This window comes from Leptopilina boulardi, unplaced genomic scaffold (assembly GCF_019393585.1).
Source record: "Leptopilina boulardi isolate dan_hultmark-lab unplaced genomic scaffold, ZJU_Lbou_2.1 LbouV2_371, whole genome shotgun sequence".
NCBI classification, from domain to species: domain Eukaryota; kingdom Metazoa; phylum Arthropoda; class Insecta; order Hymenoptera; family Figitidae; genus Leptopilina; species Leptopilina boulardi.
Genome location: NW_026137942.1, coordinates 4,230,175 through 4,253,859, shown reverse-complemented (window position 1 = coordinate 4,253,859; position 23,685 = coordinate 4,230,175). Strand labels below are relative to the sequence as shown.

General features: G+C 31.0%; 1 protein-coding gene across 3 annotated transcripts in view; it reads right to left on the bottom strand.

The window, feature by feature from the left end:
• LOC127287601 (uncharacterized) overlaps positions 1-23,266 on the bottom strand; it is a 69,639-nt gene extending 46,373 nt beyond the window's left edge. Inside the window, exon 1 of one of the 3 annotated variants that reach the window (XM_051314611.1) lies at positions 23,119-23,266. In XM_051314611.1, coding sequence (XP_051170568.1) covers positions 23,119-23,179 — 61 coding nt within the window. In that variant the 5' untranslated portion in view covers positions 23,180-23,266. The remainder of the gene's footprint in view (positions 1-23,118) is intronic. The other 2 variants (XM_051314610.1, XM_051314609.1) reach the window with 2 other exon arrangements.
• Between the last annotated feature and the right edge of the window lie 419 nt (positions 23,267-23,685).

Sequence of the window (23,685 nt, the reverse complement as noted above, 5' to 3'; positions counted from 1 at the left end):
TTAGGACATATAGGAGTAGATAAAGTTGTCGATAAATTGATGTCCGTTTACTGGTTTCCGAGTTTAAGACAAAAAGTCAAATTGTACATCGAAAATTGTTTAAAATGTATCGAGTTTTCGCCTAAGAGCGGCAAAGTGGAAGGATACTTGCACAGTATCCCAAAGAAAAGCGTCCCATTCGACACAATTCACGTTGACCATTATGGTCCTTTAGAAAAAACAAAGAAGGGGAACAAATATGTGTTTTCCGTGATTGACAGTTTCACAAAATTTATTAAATTGTATGCTTGTAAATCGACAAAATCGGAAGAAACTATAGCTCATTTGAACGAGTATTTTAGGAATTACAGCGTTCCGAAAAGAATAATTAGCGATAGAGGTAGGGGAATAGTGTCAGGGTTGGACACTTGTCAGGGTTGGACACTTGGCTTTTTTTAAATAAGAACACTAGCGCCACCTGTGTGCGTACGTGACGAATCTTCTAGTAGTATAACCTAACTTTTTGTGGCATTACATTTTTGGAGAATCAAAAGTAGCGTCTCTTGTGACTTCGGTGCAATCGAAGAGACAAAAAAAGTTTTGTTTGACTTGTGAATAAACCTAAAAAATGTGTAAAAAAAGCAAGAATTCGGCAAGATAAGCTTATTGAATGTATTGTGGGGTACATAATTTAAGAAGAAAAAAAGTGAAAAATCGAATCGCGACACATGTCTAGTTATGGTTAGCACAATTCGAAAATGATGCTTCTAGTTAGGGTTGGACACTTTATACAGTTAGGGTTGGACACCCATATTAATTATGAATTTGACACAATTAACTATAATAATCTTGGTATTCATTCATTCATTCCGTCCGGACCCCTGCTGGGTTTTCGGTGACAGAGAAAAGAACAAGTTATGGAGAGAGAAAGATATATCTTTATTTTGCAAATGAGGGTTCGCTTGACCTGCAATCTTTTAAAGAGGATTAATTAATAACTCGGAGGACCCAGGTAAAAATTTCTTTCTCCCTTTATCACGTGAAAAAACTATAAAGAAAGTCTAAAACTGAATAGGTAACGCATACCTTTCTTTCTTACACCAAGGAATATAACATAAGTACTTCTTCGTTTAACATTGCGTTTCTCTATCTAGACGATTGAAAATGGCATAAGAACATCTTCGTCTAAAATCTTAATCTTCTTCCTTTTTGTTTTAAGAATAAAAATAAATATTCATATATCTGTATATATGTATATAGGGGAGAGTGACAAACAGTGGGACACTTTTTTTCAAAGACATATTAATATGTTAATTTTATATATTTTTGGACACTGTTTAAATTAAGCAATCGCAAGAAATTATTTAAATAAAAATTGATTGTAACATTTTAAAATATTTTAAATTATTGGATATTATACTTAAAAACATCAGTAAACGAAGTAACAATTACACTTTTTTTAAAACTGTCCTATTTATATAAAAATCAGCATTGTATTTCAAGAAAAAATTTACTCCGTAACGTCAAAAACAGTTTTTTTCAATTTTCTTTGTAAATAATGAATCAATGTGGCTAAAATTTTTGGAGATAGTGTGTTGTCATAAACATGATTTACATTTAAATTTTGGTCGAGTTTCTTTAAGTAGTTTTTCAGAAAATTAAAGTGTCCTACTGTTTAAACTGTGCCACTGTTTATCACTCTTCCCTACATGTATTAGAGCCCCAGAAAATTTTAATAACAAAATTTAAAAATTATTACCTGTCCCCTCAGAATTAATCTTCACCCTATTGAAAAAAAACACGTATAATTGTACGTATAATAATACGTATAATTATACGTATAATAATACGTATAATAATACGTATAATAATACGTATAATTATACGTATTATTATACGTATAATTATATGTATTATTATACGTATAATTATACGTATAATAAGACATACGAATTTGAAACAAGAATTATACGTATAATTATACGTATATTAATACGTATAATTAATTATACGTATAATAATACGTATAATTATACGTATTATTATACGTATAATTATAATTCTATTAAAAATAGAATAATAGAATAGAATAGATTAATTAGTAGCAAAATTGCGCTGAAAATTTTTAGAAATTTTAAAATGCAAATTAAATTTCACGAAAAAAAATATCGTCGAATGTCAATTCAAGCAGTCACCCATCCAAGTACTAACCGCGTCCAACGTTGCTTAACTTCCGTGATCTGATGAGAACTTGTTCCTTCGCCTTGGTGTTTCCGCTGTCTTGTCTTGATTAATAACTTTGTCGTATAAGTATTGTATCGCACCTAACCTCACTTTTAGTGATACTTATACGACAAAGTTATTAATCAAGACAAGACAGCGGAAACACCAAGGCGAAGGAACAAGTTCTCATCAGATCACAGAAGTTAAGCAACGTTGGACGCGGTTAGTACTTGGATGGGTGACTGCTTGAATTGACATTCGACGATATTTTTTTTCGTGAAATTTAATTTGCATTTTAAAATTTCTAAAAATTTTCAGTGCAATTTTGCTACTAATTAATCTATTCTATTCTATTATTCTATTTTTAATAGAATTATAATTATACGTATAATAATACGTATAATTATACGTATTATTATACGTATTATTATACGTATAATTAATTATACGTATTATTATACGTATAATTCTTGTTTCAAATTCGTATGTCTTATTATACGTATAATTATACGTATAATAATACGTATAATAATACGTATAATTATACGTATAATTATACGTATTATTATACGTATAATTATACGTATTATTATACGTATAATTATACGTGTTTTTTTTCAATAGGGCATTAACAAAGGCTCTATTGTCCAAGGATTGGTAATGTTTGTGGTAATTGTTTGGAGGGTCTAATACTGGTATATATATACATATTTTTTTTTATTTTGAAAACAGAAAAAAAGAAGAGTAAGATTTTTAGGCGAAGATATTCTTATGTTATTTTGAATCCTCTAGATAGAGAAATGCAATATTAAATGAAAATGTTTATATGTTATATTCCTTGATGTGAGAAAGAAAGATGTACATTACCTCTTCAGTTTTTGCCTTTTATCTTTATATTTCCATGTGATAATACACGGAAAAAATTTCGAGACGTCAGACGTGCCGATGTCAATGTAAACCTACAGTACATTTCATTATGTACTCAGAGTTAATCTTCATTAACAAAGGTTCTATTGGCCAAGGGTTGGTACATCTTTATTTGTGACGCTCCACGAGAAAAGGGACCTATAGCGACAAAACAGAATTATACAGGAAAGGCGTTTAAAGTTGAACGTTCTGATTGGCTGAGACGCACCAGCGAAAATCAACCCCACTACTTTACTACTACATCGTTCCTACGTCTCACGGATACACCAAGTATACTAGTAGCAGTGGTGGTGGGGATGGTTTCCGTAGTCCGTGCTGGAACGCGATTGACATGGTCATGTTTAAAGCTTTATTACAAAAAAAGTAATTAGAAAAATATTATTTTTGACATTTCTATATGAAACAGCAACTCAAATACTACCGATTCGCATATAAAGCTAGAAATTAATTTTTTGTCGCGATAGGTCCCTTTTCTTGTGGAGCGTCACATATATGTTATTTATAATGAACTACTGATTACTCATATAAGAGTGTCCTTTTTGCACTTATTGGCTGATCAGTAGTTACTGATTCATAGTTACACATAGTTCTCTCATTCATTTGGATATATGGTAGTTTTATTGGATAAAAGGCAAAATTGGTTATATTGGATTAAAGTAAAAATTGGTTATATAGAATTAAAGGAAAAATTGGTTATATTTAGTAAAAGGTAAAATTGGTTATATTACAGGGAGTGAGCAAAAGGGTTAAAGATATTTAGATTTTCATGAATCAAAAATAAAATTAAACGAAGTATACTATGGCCAACATAAAAGAGTATATTATTTTAAGTGATAAAGATTTAAAAATTATTGAAAATAGAAATAAATTGTTAAAATACATGCACATGTACAAATTTGAAGATTTATTAAGAAAAGATTCTTTTGTATGTACAAATGCTTGATTTTATTGTCCCAATTAGAGACGGTGATAAACATATTCAAATACTTTATAGTTTTTGTAGCTGTTGATCAACAACCTTTTGGTAGTGCTGAGTGTGGAGTATATGCAATAGCATTTGCAACATCTATATTATTTAACGTAATGCCAAACCGTGTAAATTATGAAACTGATAATAACAAAATGAGAAACAATTTTAAGTCAATGTTTGAAAATAATCGCTTAAATCATTTTCCGACAGTAAGAACGTCTCACAATAGGAATTCGATAATAGAGAATGATTAGAACCATCTTTTCATAAATTGAACACAGGAACATAAAAATTATATTTTTAGTAATTATATTCCCAGTAATAATATTAACAGAGTTCTATTAACACAAGATTTAAAAATTAAACATTCTCTAAATGACACTAGTGAAAAGAAAATAATTGGTACAACTGATAATAAGGTGAACAAAATTTCACCACATGAATATTTAAAAATGAAAAATTTTCTGAGTAAAGAAAATGATAAAAAGATAAATCGAGCAATTAAAGAGAAGGGAAGAAAAAGGAAGGCAAGGCGCGAAGTTACATATGAGCAGAAAATAATTAGACAGGAGAATGAGAGATTGAGAAAACGTAATCGTAATAAATCAGAAATAAAATAGAAAGAGCGCAAAAAAAATTTGACATGCAAAAAAAGAAATTATCTATAAAAATTGAAGATGGAAAGAAAATACACAAGGATAAAAATTTGGCATGTAGGAAAAGAAAAATATCAATGGAAACTCAAGATGAAAAGAAAGTGCATCAAGAAAATAATTTGTCATGTAAGAAGAAGAAAGATGAAAGGAATGTGTGAAGAAAAGAATTTGACATGTAAAAACGATAATTGGAATAAAAAAAGTGCAGGAGTTGCAATAATGTCTTTTGAAGATTTAGATGAAAGTAAAGTTCCACAGAATTATTTAGGTTTAATAAATGTAGAATGTAAGTTTTGTAACGCGTTACATTTTTTGTGTGAAAGACCGTCCCATAGATACATCACGGAGGAATGTCCCCGTGAAGAGGACATTATGATATCGCCTAAATGTCACAAAAATATTCCCGGTTAATATCAGCTTGACATTCAAGCAATATACCGTGCTACTTGGGTGGTAGATCCAATATAAAGAATTTTTTTTTACATTTCTAATATTAAATTTTTTTGAAAAAAAATGAATAAAAAATATGGTTAATGCACACTAGCAACGTAGTCGGCCGCTTGCGGACGACAAAGTTGCTAGTTTATAAATAAATTTTATTTTATTGATATTTCAGTGGAAAATTGTGCCAAAGATATTAGAAAAATAATACTTAAATTGTATAAATTTTGTTCATCATTTCATTGAGTTATTTGGAACAATAAAGCGTTATTTTTTATAATTTGAGTTCATTCCTTTTTTAAACCCATGAAGCTTTACAATTTGTAAACAATAAGTAAAGATAAACATTAAAAAATAAGAATAAAAAACATTACAAATGTTATTTTACGTTTTTACCAATAATGCGTTTCGATTTTCAAAAAGTGTCCAACCCTGACTGAAAAGTCCAACCCTGACTAGATTTTTTTTTTAAATGTTTATAACTTTTTTAATTTTGGACCAATCAATTTACGGTCCACAGCAAAAGTGTTCCTCTTTTGTAGATCTTTCCACCCATATACCACAATTGACTGAATTTATCTAAACAAAATATTTATAAACAAAAAACCAAAACTGTGTCCAACCCTGACACTATTCCCCTACATGCTTTACCTCTAAGGCGTTTCTTGATTTACTGGAAGAAAAATCGATTAAGTAGGTGTTAATAGCCGTAGGTACGCCACGCGCCAACGGTCAAGTGGAAAGATTCAATTGCGACTTAGCTCCCATGCTAGCGAAAATGTGCGACAGTCCCGAAAAATGGGATCTCATTCTTGAAAATGTTGAGTATTCGATTAACAATACCATTTGTCAATCTACTGGCGAAACGCCCAGCCGATTATTATTTGGCGTTAATCAATCGGGTCAAGTAAATGACAAAATCAGATTAGAATTAGAATTATATGACGAAAGCGAAAATTCTTTAGAAAATATGCGACAGGCCGCCTCCGAAAGAATAGAAAAAAGCCAAGAAAATAATGAGCGCGCCTACAATGAAAAGAGGAAAAACCCAACTGTGTATAGCGTAGGAGATTATGTGATGATAAAAAATTTTGACTGTACTCCGGGTGTCAATAAAAAGCTTATCCCTTCCTTCAAAGGGCTTTACGTCGTAAAAAAAGTGTTAGACCACGATAGGTATATTGTGACCGACATCGAAGGCTTTCAATTGACACAATTGCCTTATACCGGAACCGTGGGACCCGACCAAATGAAACATTGGGTCCGACCATTGTAACAATGAAATAGAAAAAATGCGTATTTTCTACGCTTGAGACGCCATGTGTATAAACAAAATATAAAAATAAATGTGTGTTTAAGTCTTTTACGATTATTACGGTTGTTCGGGACGATCAAATTGTCAGAATGACCGATCTGTAGTCAACAATGTTTAAATTGTTCATTTACGGCTTAGTTGTATGTACCCTTAATGTACCTGGCCTTCGCCAGGATGAATCACCAATTGCACGAATGCAAAGTAGAGGGGTACAGGTAAGATTTTGTAAACCTTCTACCCCCAAAGTATAGTCAGTACTTAAATAACCTTTACCTAATAAACACGATTTTTGACAATAGAACGAGCCTCTCCCAATTATTTCATGCCCTATCCATCCTACATTTCTCATCGTAATATTTTATTTGGGACACAAATAATTTTTTTACTGAGAAAATTTAAAAATAAGTAAATTTCTCATCTTGATATTATTTTTGTGTTACAAATATTTTTTTGTTACATTTTCGTAGTAAAAAATTAAGTAACTAATAATTACGTTATTTAGTTAATGAATTTATTTACAGAGAAAATTTGACAAAAAATTATTTTCTCATCGTGATATTTTTTTTGAGCTACCAATAATTTTTTTACAAAGAAAATTTTAAAAAAATTATTTTCTCATGGTGAAATTTTTTTTGTGGTACGAGTAATTTTTTTTGTTAATTATATTCTCATCGTGATATTTTTTAGGTCACAAATAATTGTGAAAAAATTTTTTTACTACGAAAATTTAACAAAAAAATTATTTTCTTTATCGTCATATTTTTTTGGCCACAAATTTTTTTTGTCAAATTTTCGTTAAAAATAAGTAATTAACGAATTATTATATAAGTATGACATTATGTTATTAATAATTATTTATGACATTAATTATTTATTAAGTTAATTATTATTTGTCATATTTAAAATAAAATAAAATATCTAATAAAATCAAATTTTTCAAATGTTCCCGCGCTACGCTGATGGCTCAGCTCTGGACTTTAGTTCGCTCAACGACACAGGGAGGGTGAACATCATAACTGTTTCTCGCAGTTGAGGTGCCATTAGATTGGTATATAAGCAGTGATCGAAAATTTTTTTCTTGTTGACATTTCTCTTTCACCAGTTGCATTGAGATCAAGATCAAGATTATTAAGAGTCGATTGATTACTCGTTGAGTTCAGACGTAGAATCATCAGAAAGTTCTTTTTATACCCAACGAAGTCGTGTGGCGCGCGTTGGTTATGAGATTCGATTTGGATCAAGCCAATCGTATTATAATTTTCTTATGGAAAATTACACTCATCAGTCCTTTTTAGGACTAAACCAACTCTGAGAGGGTAGATTGACGAAGGCGTGTGGCGCACGTCAATTTCTACCGGAGTGAGGCCCAAACTGGGGCAAGAAAAGAAGACAGATCCCACTTCCAAAAAGAGGAAAATATCGGAAAATACCAGTAAGGATGGTCAACATAAAAATGGAATTCCAACTTACAATCGCTTCGGAGTACTCGATGATGATGCCTCGTCGACAAGCAGCATTGAAATTGATGAAGAGACTCTCCCTCGACTGCAATCACTAAAAAAATTCAAGATTCCGCCATTGATTATCACATCAAGAATTGAAAATTACCTGCAGTGCATATAAACATTATTAAATGTGTGTCAAGACAAGAAGACAAGAATCGACTACAATCCGAAGGAATTGAAAGTGTTTACTACCTCCATTGAAGATTATGGAGAACTAGTGAAACTTTTAAAAAATGAAATCATGGAGTTTTATACATATGCTCCAAAAAACTCTCGACTAAAGCATATAGTTGCGAAGAGACTTCCAAATCTCCCAACACCAGAGATCATGGAAGATTTACTAAAGCAAGGTGTCCCTTGCGAAAAAATTTCCATCCTCAATAAGAAAAAGACGGCACCAAAACCGTATGATGATCCAATATATATGATCACATTAAAAAAGGAAGTGGACCTGAAGACAGTGTGGGACATAAAATAGGTCTGCAGAGTGAAAGTAAAATGGGAAAAATACAGAAACTCAAGAAGAGTGACTCAATGTCACAACTGCCAAAACTTTGGACACGGCACAAATTTTTGCAAAAACAAGTCAAAGTGTGTGAAATGTGGTAAGCCGCATTTGACTAAGGACTGCGCCAATTCACCGGAGGATCCACCAAAGTGTACTAACTGTGGGGGGCAGCATCCGGCAAACTATTCTAAATGTCCGATTTACCTAAAACATCTGGACAAAATCCAAGCAAGGAAAAATACGATTACGAAACCTGTAACCAGGAGAAACTTGGAGGGAAAACAGCAGCAGGCGCCAACGAGCATTCCTCAAAGAACGTGGACGTGGAACCAGTTTCCAAAGCCACCATGGGAGGTGCCAGAGAGGCAGAAACCAAATGAGGACAATAACAACAAAGGAAACATCATGAACGACTACCAGAACCTGATGGCAGAAGTGAGTAAATTAAATCAACTTTGCGATGTTAGCAAAATGTTAAAATTAGTAAGGGAACTTAATAGTAGGTTAGTTAACTGTAAAGACGATATGTCTAGACTACAAGTTTTTATAGATATCTGCAATGTCAAATAAAAATTGTTTAAAGTCAATTAAATTGAGCCATTTTAATATAAATGGACTGATAGGACATTTTGTAGAGTTGAAAGATTTTATTGATGTACACAATATAGATATTATGCTTTTAAATGAGACAAAAATAAGCGCAAAACGCAACATTAAATTATCTGGTTATGACTGTATTAGAAAGGACAGGAATGATTTAGGAACAGGTGGGGGAGTTATGATACTTATTAGAAATACAATTAAATATCATGAAATTGATTTACAAACAAAATCTATTGAAACAGTTGGCATAAAACTTGGGGATGGAAGTGTAATTGTCTCTGGTTATAAACCGCCACAGGGCAAAATTGATATTAAAGATTCAGATATAATTTTCAATACAGCAAATAAAGTACTTTTATATGGTGATTTTAATGCTAAAAATACTTTGTGGAATTACCACAAAAATAATAGTAATGGTAAAATCTTGTTTGACTTTGTTAGTAAGTGTCAAAATTTTTCCAAGAGGGAATAACTATTGATTAATAGCAATAAAATTTCTAATAAAATAATATATAACAATTCTATAGTATTATGGAAATTCATTTGAAGATTACTAGTATATTAATAACTTATCATATGTAGTGTTGCCGCGATAATGGCGAGAGACGAGACGAGACAATTTCGTCACAAGAAAACGTGTCCAGTAAATCGTAAATGTATTCAATGAGTCTTTTCTCAATTTTACGATCATACGGCACTCACGCCTTTTTTGATAAAAAGTATCAAAAAAGTTTTACAATGGTTGATGAATTTTCCCAAAATATTATATATTTCATTGCTTACAAAAAGGAATCCAAATCATATATATCACGTGTAGCAAAGTGCAACTGAAACAATTTTCTATGCACACTGCTTTCTTGAAACAAAAAGCGATCGCGAATTTGACGGCAGATTAATGGATAAAAATAAAGATCTGACTTATCGACTTATGTCAAAATTTTCAAGATTAAAAAGATATTTTTTTATTTTACATAAAAGAAAATAATAAAATCATCAAAAATAAAAAAGGTTATTAATTTGTGTTCGATTCCACGAAAAATATTGTAATCCACATTTTAAATTCGGTGAAAAATTTTCTTTTTTATTTTTGAATAAAAACAGGAATGCGTATTTTTATATTTTTTATAAGAAGACGAAATTTTTTTTCCGCGTTTAAAAAATTTATTTCATTCAAAATAATCAGTTATTTGGCTATTATCAAGCAAATATTAACTTAATCAAATAATGTTTCTTTGAAAAGTAAACTATATTCAAAGCAAATAAATAAAATATTTTTATTAATTAAATTAATATTTAATAAATATTAATTTAATTATTTTTATTAATAATAATAAAATATTAAAATTTTTTATAAAAAATGGAAGAGACACTTCGAAATACTGTTGGGGGCAGATGATAATAATAAAGTTATTAACGCCGAAGGACAAAGAGAAGAGGAAGAAGTAGAAAGGGCAGGAAATAGAAACGAGGATGGGGAAGTCGCACAAAACGAAGAAGAGAAACAAGAGGCAGAAGAAATACTAAATAGGGATATTTCATTGGAAGAATTTTTAAAATGTTTAAAGAAAATGAAGAACGGAAAAGCAGCTGGGGAAGATGGAATAGCAATAGAGTTCTTTAAAGAACTCGATGGAGTTTGGAAGTTGGAATGTCATGAGAGAATAAATGAATTATGGAAGAGTGGACAAATAGCGAAGGGATGGGAAAAAGCAAATATATCCTCGATTTTTAAAGGTGGAGAAGAGAACGACACTGGAAATTACAGAGGAGTCTCACTGCTGGACACCGGATATAAAATACTTGCCTCGATAATGGACGAACGTATAAGAGAATGGATGGAATCAGGAAATCGTTATAGAGAATCTCAAGCGGGCTTCAGGAAAAAAAGGTCAACGAGGGATCACATATTCGTCTTAAATGCGCTGATAAACAACAGTCTGAAAAGAAAAGGCGGAAAGTTATATGTAACTTTTGTTGACTTTAAGAAGGCATTCGATACAGTGGACAGGGATTTATTATTTGCTAAATTGATAAAATACGGAATAAAAGGAAGGATGTTAAATATGATAAAAACAATCTATAGAGAAACGGTAAACCAAGTAATCACTGCGGAGGGATTGACGGATAGTTTTATAACCAGGAGGGGTGTAAGGCAGGGCTGTCCACTGAGCCCCACTTTATTTAATATTTTCATTGATGAGATGGACGAAATTTGGGAAAAAGGAAAAGTAGGAGGAACCGTAATAGGGAAAATCAAAGTTTTTGCTCTAAAGTTTGCTGATGATTTGGCCGTCATAGCTGACTTCCCGGAGGACATGAAAATAATGGTTAATAGGTTGCAGGGTTACGTAAACAGGAATAAACTAGAGATAAATGTGGAAAAAACTAAACTAATGGTATTTAGAAACGGGGGCAGAAAAGGAAAAGAAATTAATTTAAAAATATCGGGGCAGAAAGTTGAGAAAGTGGACCACTTTAAATACTTAGGCTTCTGGTATAGCAGCAGAGGAACATTCAAGAAACATGTACAAATTATGACAGGAAAGCTACGGAAGGCAACAAATACAGCGTGGGGCATCATGACGAGAGCTAGAATAGGGGGATTAAAAAGAAGATTGTATCTCATGGAAATTTTGGCAAAATCAGGAGGTTTATACGGAGTGGAAATGTGGGGTTTAGAGAAGAAGAACGATCTTGAAAGAGCACAGTCTAGATTTATAAAAATGAGTATGGGTCTAGATAGGAATACCCCGGGATACATTTGGAGAGCGGAAACCGGTAAAAATAGCATGGAAATCGATACAAAAGAAAGAGCTTTTAGATATGTGGCTGAAGTAGCGCAAATGCAGAACCATAGATTACCGAAGATTTGTCTCAGGGAAGAGATAAGGTGTATAAAGAATAACAAGCCATCAGCATGGGGTAAAAGTCTAAAAAGAGCAATGAAAGAGTTAGGTATTTTAAGAATTTTAAATTGGATAGGGACAGAGGGAATGGAGGACGAAATAAACAAAGAAATTGAGAAAGGGATTAAAGGGCTGAAGGAAAGAGAGGAGAAAAAAGACAATATAAAAATCAGCAAGTCTTCATATTGCAATCTCTACGAAAGATGGAAATTACCCATAGAGATAATATAAATAGAGTGTAGATGGTCTGTATAGAGGCGTCCGTTTGATAGAAAGAGAACGCGATTTTAGCACCAGTAGGTGTCTCTCTTGCGCTGGTGCTTATTGAAGGACAGATACTGGTGTTAAATCTTTCTTCTCTTTCCAACCCATTCTGTTTATGTCAGGACACTTCCCTCTTACGCAGCCGCCTATACCTTGTCTACTCTATTTATATTATCTCTATGAAATTACCTGATGATAGAGAAAGCTACTGGGAATTAAAGAACGTAGGTCTAGCAGAAAAAATTCAGTGGGCAAGGATGCGTTGTGGAAATGCCGGGAGAGCTGGGAAAAAAGGTTTCAAAAATGTGGATTGTCGCTTCTGTGAAGAAGAAGAAGAGAATTTAGAGCACATTTGGCTGTGTAGAGAGGCTAGAACCCAAATTGATAAACAACTGGTGAAAGAAGTAGATGATTGGCTAGGGAAAAATATCGAAGATGGGTTCACGGGATACCTTTGTCATACTCTAAAAGGAAAACCGATCCCGAGCCTCTGCAAGTACGCGAAATTTTTTGAAGCACGTGCCAAAGACTAATTAATATTGACTAAGATTTACAGTAAACATATAGTTTTTTTTTTAAACTTTGTAAACTATAATTTTTTTTGCTCTTGTAAAATCGTTTTTTTTTTTTTTTTATATATATATATTATAATAATTTGTTAGCTTAGTTTTAATGTATATAGTGTGGGGAAAGCAAATATGTATAAATCCAAAAAGATGTACATTGAGAAATAAATCTAAATCTAAATCTATTAAAATTTTTTATATAAAATAAAATAGCCAATTGATTATTTGAATAAAAATTTTTTCCTACATATTTGTCAAATTAGTTTACTAAGAATTCTAAAAATTCAATGTACCGAGTTTAAAAGCAAAAAAGGCATTTTTTTTAAAGAATGATGTATTTAAAAATTATTTTTGGTTAACAAATTTTTTTAGTCTCAATAATTGTTGATATTATTTGTTAATGAAATGTTAATAAAACATAATAATATAATAATAATAATGATAATAATAATAATAATTATTATTATTATATAATTATAAGTATAATTATTACATAATTAAGTTTAATTATGTACAATTTTGTCATTATTCTCAACAATTTCATTCTTAAAAATCTACGTAAAATATGGAAAATATGTAAAATATAAAACAATTTAATTTTTAATTTATTCGTTTTTTAAATAAAATAAAACGTCAACAATAGTGACTCATCTGAGCGACGTCAACGTTCTCTTCAGCAAGGCAACCAGGACTGCTACAAGAGGAAGAGCGAAGGGAGGTCTTCTTATCTCCTTTAATAAAAGTAAATATAAGCATGAAACACTGTATGTATCTGAGAGTTGTATCTTTGTTAAATTACTTGGTTTTAATTTGGAATTTATTTTGGGCTCTGTTTATATTTCACCGACCTGCAACATTCTCTCTTTCCTATTGGAAATTGATGATTTGATAGTTAATATAATAAACAAATTTCCAAATTTACCTTTTTTTATGGGGGGGATTTTAATTCACATATCCCTAATTTAAATCAATTACATAAGGACATTATACCGAACAATTTGCAAATAAACAATAAAAGATTGAACTGTGATAAGAAATTAGATAATAGGGGAATTAAATTGGTCGAGTCAATGGAAAATAATGGTTTTATAGTCTTCAACGGAAGATCGAATAGTGACAGTCCAGCTAAATACACTTTTATAAATTCCCTGGGTAAATCCACAATTGATATGGTTTGGTCTAATTTTCTAGGTTTGGATTGTATTGACGATTTTGAGGTTTGCATTATGAATTCAAATTCAGATCACTTTCCGATTACACAGGCACACAAAAAAAAAAGTTGTCTGTTTCTTGAACTAGACATATATTTCCTATAGTATTTTGACCCGCTGAAACCGAATCTGAGGTCAGAATTGCTCCATCACCCTCAGTTTTTTTTAAATCGACCAAAACCACCCTTAAATGGACAAATTCACACTTCGGAGATAAAAAATAAATCAACTTATTTTTTTAAAAAATCGAATTTTACATATACGAAACTTTGCTCCACTAACTCAAAAACAAAGCCAGCATTGATCCAGCACCCCCTGAATTTTTTTAATTGAAAAAACTACCCCTAATCTGCAGAATCAAATTCAGAAGATAAAACAATAAAATAACTGATTGACAAATTTTATAACCAGATATTTTTACTCCAGCAATGCAGAAACAAAGCCAGAAATGCTCCCTCACCCTCTAAATTTTTTTAAATTGAAAAACCACCCTCAAATAGAAAAATTCAAATTTAGGAAGTAAAAAAATATTAAATTACCGGCTTTTTTTAAAACAGAACCTTACATGTATGTAGTTTTGCTCTACTAACTTAAAAAAATAAAGCCAGCATTGATCCACCACCCTCTGAATTTTTTTAAATCGAAAAAACTACCCCTAATCTGCAGAATCAAATTCAGAAGATAAAACAATAAAATAACTGATTGACAAATTTTATAACCAGATTTTTTTACTCCAGCAATGCAGAAACAAAGCCAGAAATGCTCCCTCACCCTCTAAATTTTTTTAAATTGAAAAACCACACTTAAATAGAAAAATTCAAATTTAGAAAGTAAAAAAATATTAAATTACCGGCTTTTTTTAAAACAGAACCTTACATGTATGTAGTTTTGCTCTACTAACTTAAAAAAATAAAGCCAGCATTGATCCACCACCCTCTGAATTTTTTTAAATCGAAAAAACTACCCCTAATCTGAAGAATCAAATTCAGGATGTAAAACAATAAAATAACTGATTGACAAATTTTATAACCAGATATTTTTACTCCAGCAATGCAGAAACAAAGTCAGAAATGCTCCCTTACCCTCTAAATTTTTTTAAATTGAAAAACCACTCTCAAATAGAAAAATTCAAATTTAGGAAGTAAAAAAATATTAAATTACCGGCTTTTTTTAAAACAGAACCTTACATGTATGTAGTTTTGCTCTACTAACTTAAAAAAATAAAGCCAGCATTGATCCACCACCCTCTGAATTTTTTTAAATCGAAAAAACTACCCTTTACCTGAAGAATCAAACTTAGGAGATAACACAATATAATTATATTAAATTACCTTCTAAGTTTGATTCTTTGGTGGTTTTTTCGATTTAAAAAAATTTTAGAGGGTGCGGGAGCATTTCTGGTTTTGTTTCCGCATTGCTAGAGTAAAAATACCTGGTTATAAACTTTTTTAATCAGTTATTTTATTGTTTTACCTCCTAAATTTGATTCTTCAGATTAGGGGTAGTTTTTTCGATTTAAAAAAATTCAGAGGGTGCTGGATCAATGCTGGCTTTGTTTTTGAGTTAGTGGAGCAAAGTTTCGTATATGTAAAATTCGATTTTTTAAAAAAATAAGTTGATTTATTTTTTATCTCCGAAGTGTGAATTTGTCCATTTAAGGGTGGTTTTGGTCGATTTAAAAAAAAACTGAGGGTGATGGAGCAATTCTGAGCACAGATTCGGTTTCAGCGGGCCAAAATACTATAGGAAATATATGTCTAGTTCAAGAAACAGACAACTTTTTTTTGTGTGCCTGTGTTAAAGTAAATTTAATTGAAGGTATAGGAGATTATAATGAAAATGTTGTCAATACTACTTTGAAGTGGAAAAAAGAATGCACGATTGACTACTATAATCTTATGAGTGGGCCCCCAGAGAATTTTGTAGATTCTACTGATGTGAATGTTATGGAAAAAAATTTTATCGATCATATTTAGGATACTGCAACCAATTTAGGTATGAGAATAAACAAAAAGAATGTGAATGGAACAAATCCCAAGGCCTGGTATGATAATGAGTGCTGGAATTGTAAAAAAGAGGTAAACAATTTACTAAAAGCATGTAAAAATAATAATTCCGAGTCAGCAACTTTAGTAGCAGATTATATTGAAAAAAAGCTATATAAAAACTTACAACGATCTAAAAAAGAAACATATAAAAATTTGTTATTAAATGAAATTTCAGTTGCGAGAGACTCCTCTACCTTCTGGAAATTAGTGAATAATTTTCGATTTCGTAGGTGGGTGGGGGATGAAATTGGCTTAAATGAATGGCACACTTATCTCCGGTCAACTTTCCCAAAAAAAGGCTAATATCTCTTATGAGATCTCAAGCTATAGTAACCCGTCTCTTGACGCAGAAATAACATTTGAAGAAGTTTTATGGAGTTTAAAAAAGTGCAAGGACGGTAAGTCTTCGGGTCCTGATGGAATTCCCTATGAATTTTTTAAAAACTTACCAAACTCTTGTATTTTTTACCTACTTGATTTATTCAATAATATAATGGAAAAACAAGAATTACCAAACTCATGGGGTGACACTTTTCTCAAAATGATTTTCAAAAAAGGAGACAAAGCGGACCCGGCGAATTACCGACCTATAGCACTTATGAAATGCATTTTAAAAAATTTTCATGCAAATACTCACGGAACGTTTGGGAGGTTGGCTGGAGAGTGGGGCCTTTTTGCCGGAGTGGCAGGCGGGATTTAGAAAAAATCGAAGTTGTCTTGACAACATATTCTCATTAAACGCATTAATACAATCCCGCCTGTCCCTCGAAAAGGGAAAACTTTTTGTCCCCTTTGTGGACTTTCGTGGTGCCTTTCCCTCGGTTTCCCATAATTTGCTCTGGAAAAAATTACATCACATTGGAACCGGTTCGAAATTAATTAATATATTAAAAAATTTATACAAAATAGCCAATGTTTCAGTTAAAAATTCACGAGGTATATCGAGGGAAGCACAGGTAACCAGGGGAGTCTTACAGGGGGAAGTCATGAGTCCCTTACTGTTTGCCGTTTTCTTGACTGACCTTGAACAATTTTTGAAGGACGAGGGAATCAGGGGTGTCTCGATAAATCACTTAGTTGAAATTATCCTGCTGGCTAATGCCGACGACATCGCGATTCCCGCGGACTCTAGTGTTAATATGAAAAAACCTTAAAAGCAATAAAAAAATATTGCGATAAAAACCATCTTGAAATAAATATCAGCAAAACTCAAATTGTAATTTTCAAAAGGGGAGGGCATGCTTTTAGTCATAAATATGGTCACTTTTTATATGGGGATAACCAGGAGGTGGAGGTGGTCTCTAGTTACGATTATCTTGGTGTGCCCTTTTCAAATTCGGGAATTTTTAAAAATGCTACTGATCTTGCTATGAGTAAAACAAATTTAGCCGTAGGTGCTACGTCGTCCTTGATCAACAGATTAAATCTTAAAACTTGGGAACCGGTGAACAGACTCTTTGTATCCTTGGTCACGAGTATATTGTTTTACGCAATTCCCGTTTGGGGATTAAGATACTTGGAAGACATAGAAAAAATACAAACCTCTTTTTACAAAAAAATATTATTGTTACCCAAGAATACCGCAGGCTATGCACTAAGACTCGAATTAGGAGTAACAAACCTGGCTTCCACTGTCTTTAAATTAACTTTAAATCTAATAGAAAAAATCCTCCTAATGGCCGATGATCGCTACCCTAAAATATGTTTTCTCCGATTAAAAACTTTAACTCAGGGTAAAAAGAAAAAAAAATCTTTTATCAAACATAATTGGTGTGAACAAGTGGGGCTATGGTTTAATATTATAGGCGAAAGGCATGAATGGGAAACTCTCACGCTTCCTAATTTACAAAAGAAAAAAAATATATGGATAGAAAAATATGACCAATTTTTGTTTACGAAAGATGTGAATAGAATCTATGAGTCCCAGTCATTACGGATCCTACCGCAACTGAAATTGTATAAAGGTCCACAAAAATATTTGAAACTAAAAATCTCATTAGATATTATTCGATTAATAACTCAAATCCGGCTTTTAAATAAATTTCGCTCAACATTTACAATCCAAAAGGAAAGATACAGACTTGGAGCGTTGGGATTCTGTGATGACTGTGGAAAAGAGACCTCGGATTTGTTCTATCACTTAATAATGAATTGTCCAAATCACTCACTAGAGAGAGCATTGTATATATCCTCATCGCTACTTGAAGACACGATAAAAACAGACTTTTTAAACACATTGGAATTTCCACAAATCAACTCTGTCGAAAAATTGTACTTATTCATGAAAACCGTTCTAGAAAAAAAAATAGATTAACTACATATGTAACTATATAATTTTGTTATTTAAATTTAATACTAATACTGCGACAACCTCTTTGTATTGGCTTATTAGCCACAAAACAAATAAAATATTATTAAATAAAATAAAATAGTAAGAACAATATTAATATAATAATTTTTAATTTAATTAAATGTAAATGTTTGCAATCTATTGGCCCGGCCGCTACCAAAATTCTTGATCGCGTGAAAAGTTCGATTCAGCTCGCATTGGATTTAGTGGTCGCAGTCAACACAAATGCGCCCGAGAATTTCCGAGCATATTCGGTCGAGTTCGGCGTTCTGTATATGTGTTCGTCTCACTGACTTAGGGAGGAACTCACGGCGCGAACGACGAGAATTCAAAATTTCATCCCTAAGTACCGTTTCTTGCCGCGAGGAGGCAGCGCTCTATTGGAACAACTTACATATTTCCATTACGTGCCTACTCTCATTTTCTCTCTGTTAGTAAGAAACTTTTCGAAATACATTATCCAGAAAGTTACACACTCTATCCCTATAGTGATGCAATGCCAAGTACTGTAGATATTGGTATTAGTAAAAATTTTAATAACAATATACAGACTGACATACTAGACGAACTAGATTCAGACCACCTACCTGTTCTTATATCAATTAGTAATGTAGATAATTTGAAATTAGAAGAGCAAACTTTTTTGAATTATAATAAAGCGAACTGGGAAAAATTCCAAAGAAATGTAAACGAAAATTTGAGACTGAGTAATAATTTAAATACTAAAGTTGATATAGAAAATTTTGTTGATGAGTTTGTTAGTATCATACAAAATGCCATGTCAAAATCCATTCCAAAAATTAAAATTAAACAAAATATAAAGTTTGTTTCTGATGAAATCAGACTCATGATTTCTGATAGAAACAAACTTAGGAAAATTTATCAATCCACTCGTAGTATTGAAGTTAAAAAGATTAAAAATAAACTCACAAATTCTATAAGAAGAAAAATATTTCAATATAATAATGATAGATAGAATGAAAAATTAGAGTCATTAACCGTTAAAGATAATTCCTTGTGGAAAATGGCAAAATGCCTCACAAAGAAAAATAATAATTGTATACCTATTCTTCATGGCTTAAATAGTTTAGCTTTGAGCAATGAGGATAGAGTGGAGGAAATCGCGAATAATTTTGAAAAAGTTCATCGGTTAACCCAAGATATGAGTGATTATGACACTGAGAAGCTCATCAACAGAAAATATAGAGAGATTAGAGCGAAGCAAATAGATAAAAATGATATTGTTCTTGTTTCCCCAAGGGAAATTAAAAAGGCTGTTCTTAGAACTAAATCAAAGAAAGCACCGGGCTTGGATAATATACAAAATATAGTTCTTAAACAATTACCAAAAAAGGCTTTTGTACAGCTCACTTACATTTTCAATGCTTGCTTCGAAATCTCATATTTTCCATCCGTTTGGAAAAAAGCAAGAATTTTACCTTTCCACAAATCTGGAAAGGATAAACTCTTCCCACAGAGCTATAGGCCAATCAGTCTTTTGCCCACGCTCAGTAAAGTTTATGAAAAAATTATTCTAAATAGGATTAAAGATTTTGAATTGGCAAATAACTTATTAATTCCACAACAATTTGGATTCCGCGAAAAGAATAACACTGTACAACAGCTTTTTAGGGTAACAAATCATATAAGTACAAATTTTAATATCAAAAAATCCACTGCGATGGTGCTACTTGACATTGAAAAAGCATTCGACACTGTGTGGCATGAAGGTCTTATTTATAAATTGCAAAAATATAATTTTCCACTTTATATAATTAAAATAATACAAAATTATTTAAAAAACAGATCTTTTATTGTCACTGCAAATAAAACAGATTCTAATGAAAAAACAATTGAAGCTGGAGTGCCACAAGGTTCGATTCTAGGCCCGGTGCTTTTTATACTATATATTAATGAAATACCAAAATCTGATGAAGTTAAACTTTCGCTTTTTGCCGATGATACGGCAATGTATGTATCTTCGTTAAAATTAAGTTTGGCTGTGAAAAAATTACAGAATTACCTAGAGGTTTTGCTTGAGTTCTTTGATAAATGGAAATTGAAGGTTAACTCAGCTAAAACTGAATTAGTTTACTTTAAACATCTAAAAAGAAAAGAAAGTGTCCCTGACTTTTATGTAGATGCGCATAAAATAATATCAAATAATCAAGCAAAATTTCTGGGTCTAATCTTAGATAAGAAGCTACTGTTCAAAGACCAAATTACTTCTATAAGAAAAAACGCATATGGTATTATTAGCATAATAAATTGTTTAATAGGTAGACGTAGTACACTAAGTATTAAAAATAAAATTATTTTATTTAAAATGATAGTATTACCTGTTATGTTGTATGCCATACCTGTATGGTCTAATACGTGTGAAAGTAATCCCTCACAACACAAGGATATTCAGGATATCCCTGGGACGTCCTGGGGATATCCATTTGCTTTTGGCGATTCGGATATCCCTAAGATATCCTCTGGATATCCATGGACATCTCTAAGATATCCCAGGGATATCCAAACCGCCGAAAACAAATCGATATCCCCAGGACGTCCCAAGGATATCCTGAATATCCTTTTGTTGTGAGGGATATTAATAAGTTACAAATCATTCAAAATAAATGTCTAAGAATGATTTGCAAAGCCGGTCCTAGAGACAGAAACAGCGATCTACATAAAAAATGTAATGTGCGACCTATAAGGGAACATATCTGTGATGCGACAAGAAAATTCTATGTAGAACAAATAGACAGTTCTGAAGTATTAAACGACATAAGAAATGAATTTATAGTTTATAAGACAAAGGATGAGATGCCATTTAGACTTAAGTACAGAATGCCGTTATGTAGTTATAAGGCTGTATATATTTTTATTTTCTTTTAAGTCGTAGATTAAGTTTTCTAATAAGTTTTTTATTAACATTTTTACTTAAATAAATATTATTTTAACTAACGATCATAACCGATCTCAATCAAAAATATAAATAAGAAATCAGAGATTTTTATTTACTGGGGTTAAAGTTCCTAAGAGAACTGCGTACCCGAAACGATAGCTTATATATTTTATAATGTTTCTTTTGTAAACTTAACTGTGTATTTTATGAACAATAAATATATTTTTCAAAGTCAAAAAAAAAAAAAAAAAGTTTTTTCTTGTCGAAATTTTTTTCTGCCCGATGTCTCTCCTATTTTTTGGATTTGAGACAAATTCTTTTTTGGAAGAAATGATTTCCCTAATACTTTGATGACCATTTTTTTATTTTAATGTAATTATTAAAAATAAAATAATAATAATAACTATTAAAAAATAATAAAATGATGGTTGCCATTGATACGCCTATGGTATTTTTCCCATTGGGTACTTACTAAATTACTAAATAAATAATATTAAAATAATTATTGCAACATCGTATACGACATCGTAAACGACGTAGTAAACGACGTAGTAAACGAAGTCATTTGCTATCCCAAATTCCGCTTTCATTTACTATGTCGTTTACTATGTCGTTTACTATGTCGTTTACTACGTCGTTTACTACGTCGCAAACTACTTAGAATACGACGTTGTAAACGAGGTCGGAATTTTCAACAGGGATGAGTTTATTTAAAAACTTTGAAAAATGCGTTTCAAATCTTCATTTAAAATAAATTAGAAGCTCATAAGATTTTTGTTTTTATTATATTATTATTCATTATATTAGCTTAACAATTTTAACCTTTAAAAATATATGTTGAGATATTAAATATCCCGTGAATATCCTAAGAATATCCCACGGACATCCTGAGGATATCCCATGGATATCCTGCGATATAATATCCAATAGATATTTTGTGGATGTCTTAGGGATATCCTGTGGATATCCTATGGATGTCCTGTTGATGTCCCACAGACCGGCGGTTTGGATATCCTAGCGATATCCTGGGGACCATTCTAGGATATCGACCATTGATATGGATATCCTAGGAATATCCTTTTGTTATGAGGGAAGTGGTAAAAAATTAAGTTTCCAATAGTTTTCAAAAAGGCCGACATAACGAGGCGCTACTTAGATATATCTAAGTTCAAAAATTTTTGTAGCTCCGGAACTCGTTTTAAATAAATATCAGTGTTTTATGTTGCCTAATATGCGCCCGGTTATGTCGGCCCTTTCGAAATCTATTGAAAACTTATTTTTTTACCATTAGAAATAACATATGTAAGTGGCAAATATTTTGTAGCTCCGGAACTGCCCAAACGCAGTATTTGCGCATAATTAGTGCAGGATTTCAAGTAACCGAAAAAAATCATGAAAGACAGTCTTAATTAGTACTAAAAGAAAAAAAAGTTTCAAAAATGGTGTTATAAAAATTATTTCTTCATTGTAAAAGTGTCTTAAATTTTTGAAATTTTGAAACATTAATTTTATGAGAGACATTAGCAAAATGTCAACCTTTCAAAACTGACATTAGGTATATTATTTAAAAAATAAAATAATAAATCAAAGGTGATAATTATACGGAACTAATTGTATTTTATTTGATGTTAATTTAATAATATATAATAATATAATATATAATTATAATATACATAATTAATATATAATAATAATTTAATATATTTAAAAAATATTTTAATGTTAATAATAATAATAATAATTTACTTACAAGAAAAGCATAAGTTGGCGAAACTTACAAAAAGTAAGAGAGAAATATAAGTGGCTTTCATTGTTATTGCAGTAAAAACTGTAGAACAGAATAGAAAAATCTTTATAAAAATCGTTTAAATTACCTTCTATTTATATGCATGCTTATCACAAACACCATAAAAATAAACAAAATATAAAAAAATTTATTTGCAATAAATGACTTGACTTATCTAAAATTTTTCTATTGCACATATTTTTTATTACTTTTTGTGAAACTTAAGATTATTTTTGAAAAAAATAATAAAATTGTAAAATAAAATTTGAATTACCTTTCAGAAGAAAATATTATTTTAAATAATATTTTGAAAAAAATAATAAAAATGTTAAATAAAATTTGAATTACCTTTCAGAAGAAAATATTATTTTTAAATTCAATTTTATTTTTCAAAACTAAATTAAAAAATAGAAATTAAAAGAAATTTGATCATGGATTTTTTATTCAAACCAAATATATTTGAATGAAATAAAAATATATTTTACTAAGAGCAATATTAATTATTTAATTAAACCAAATTGAAATTTATTT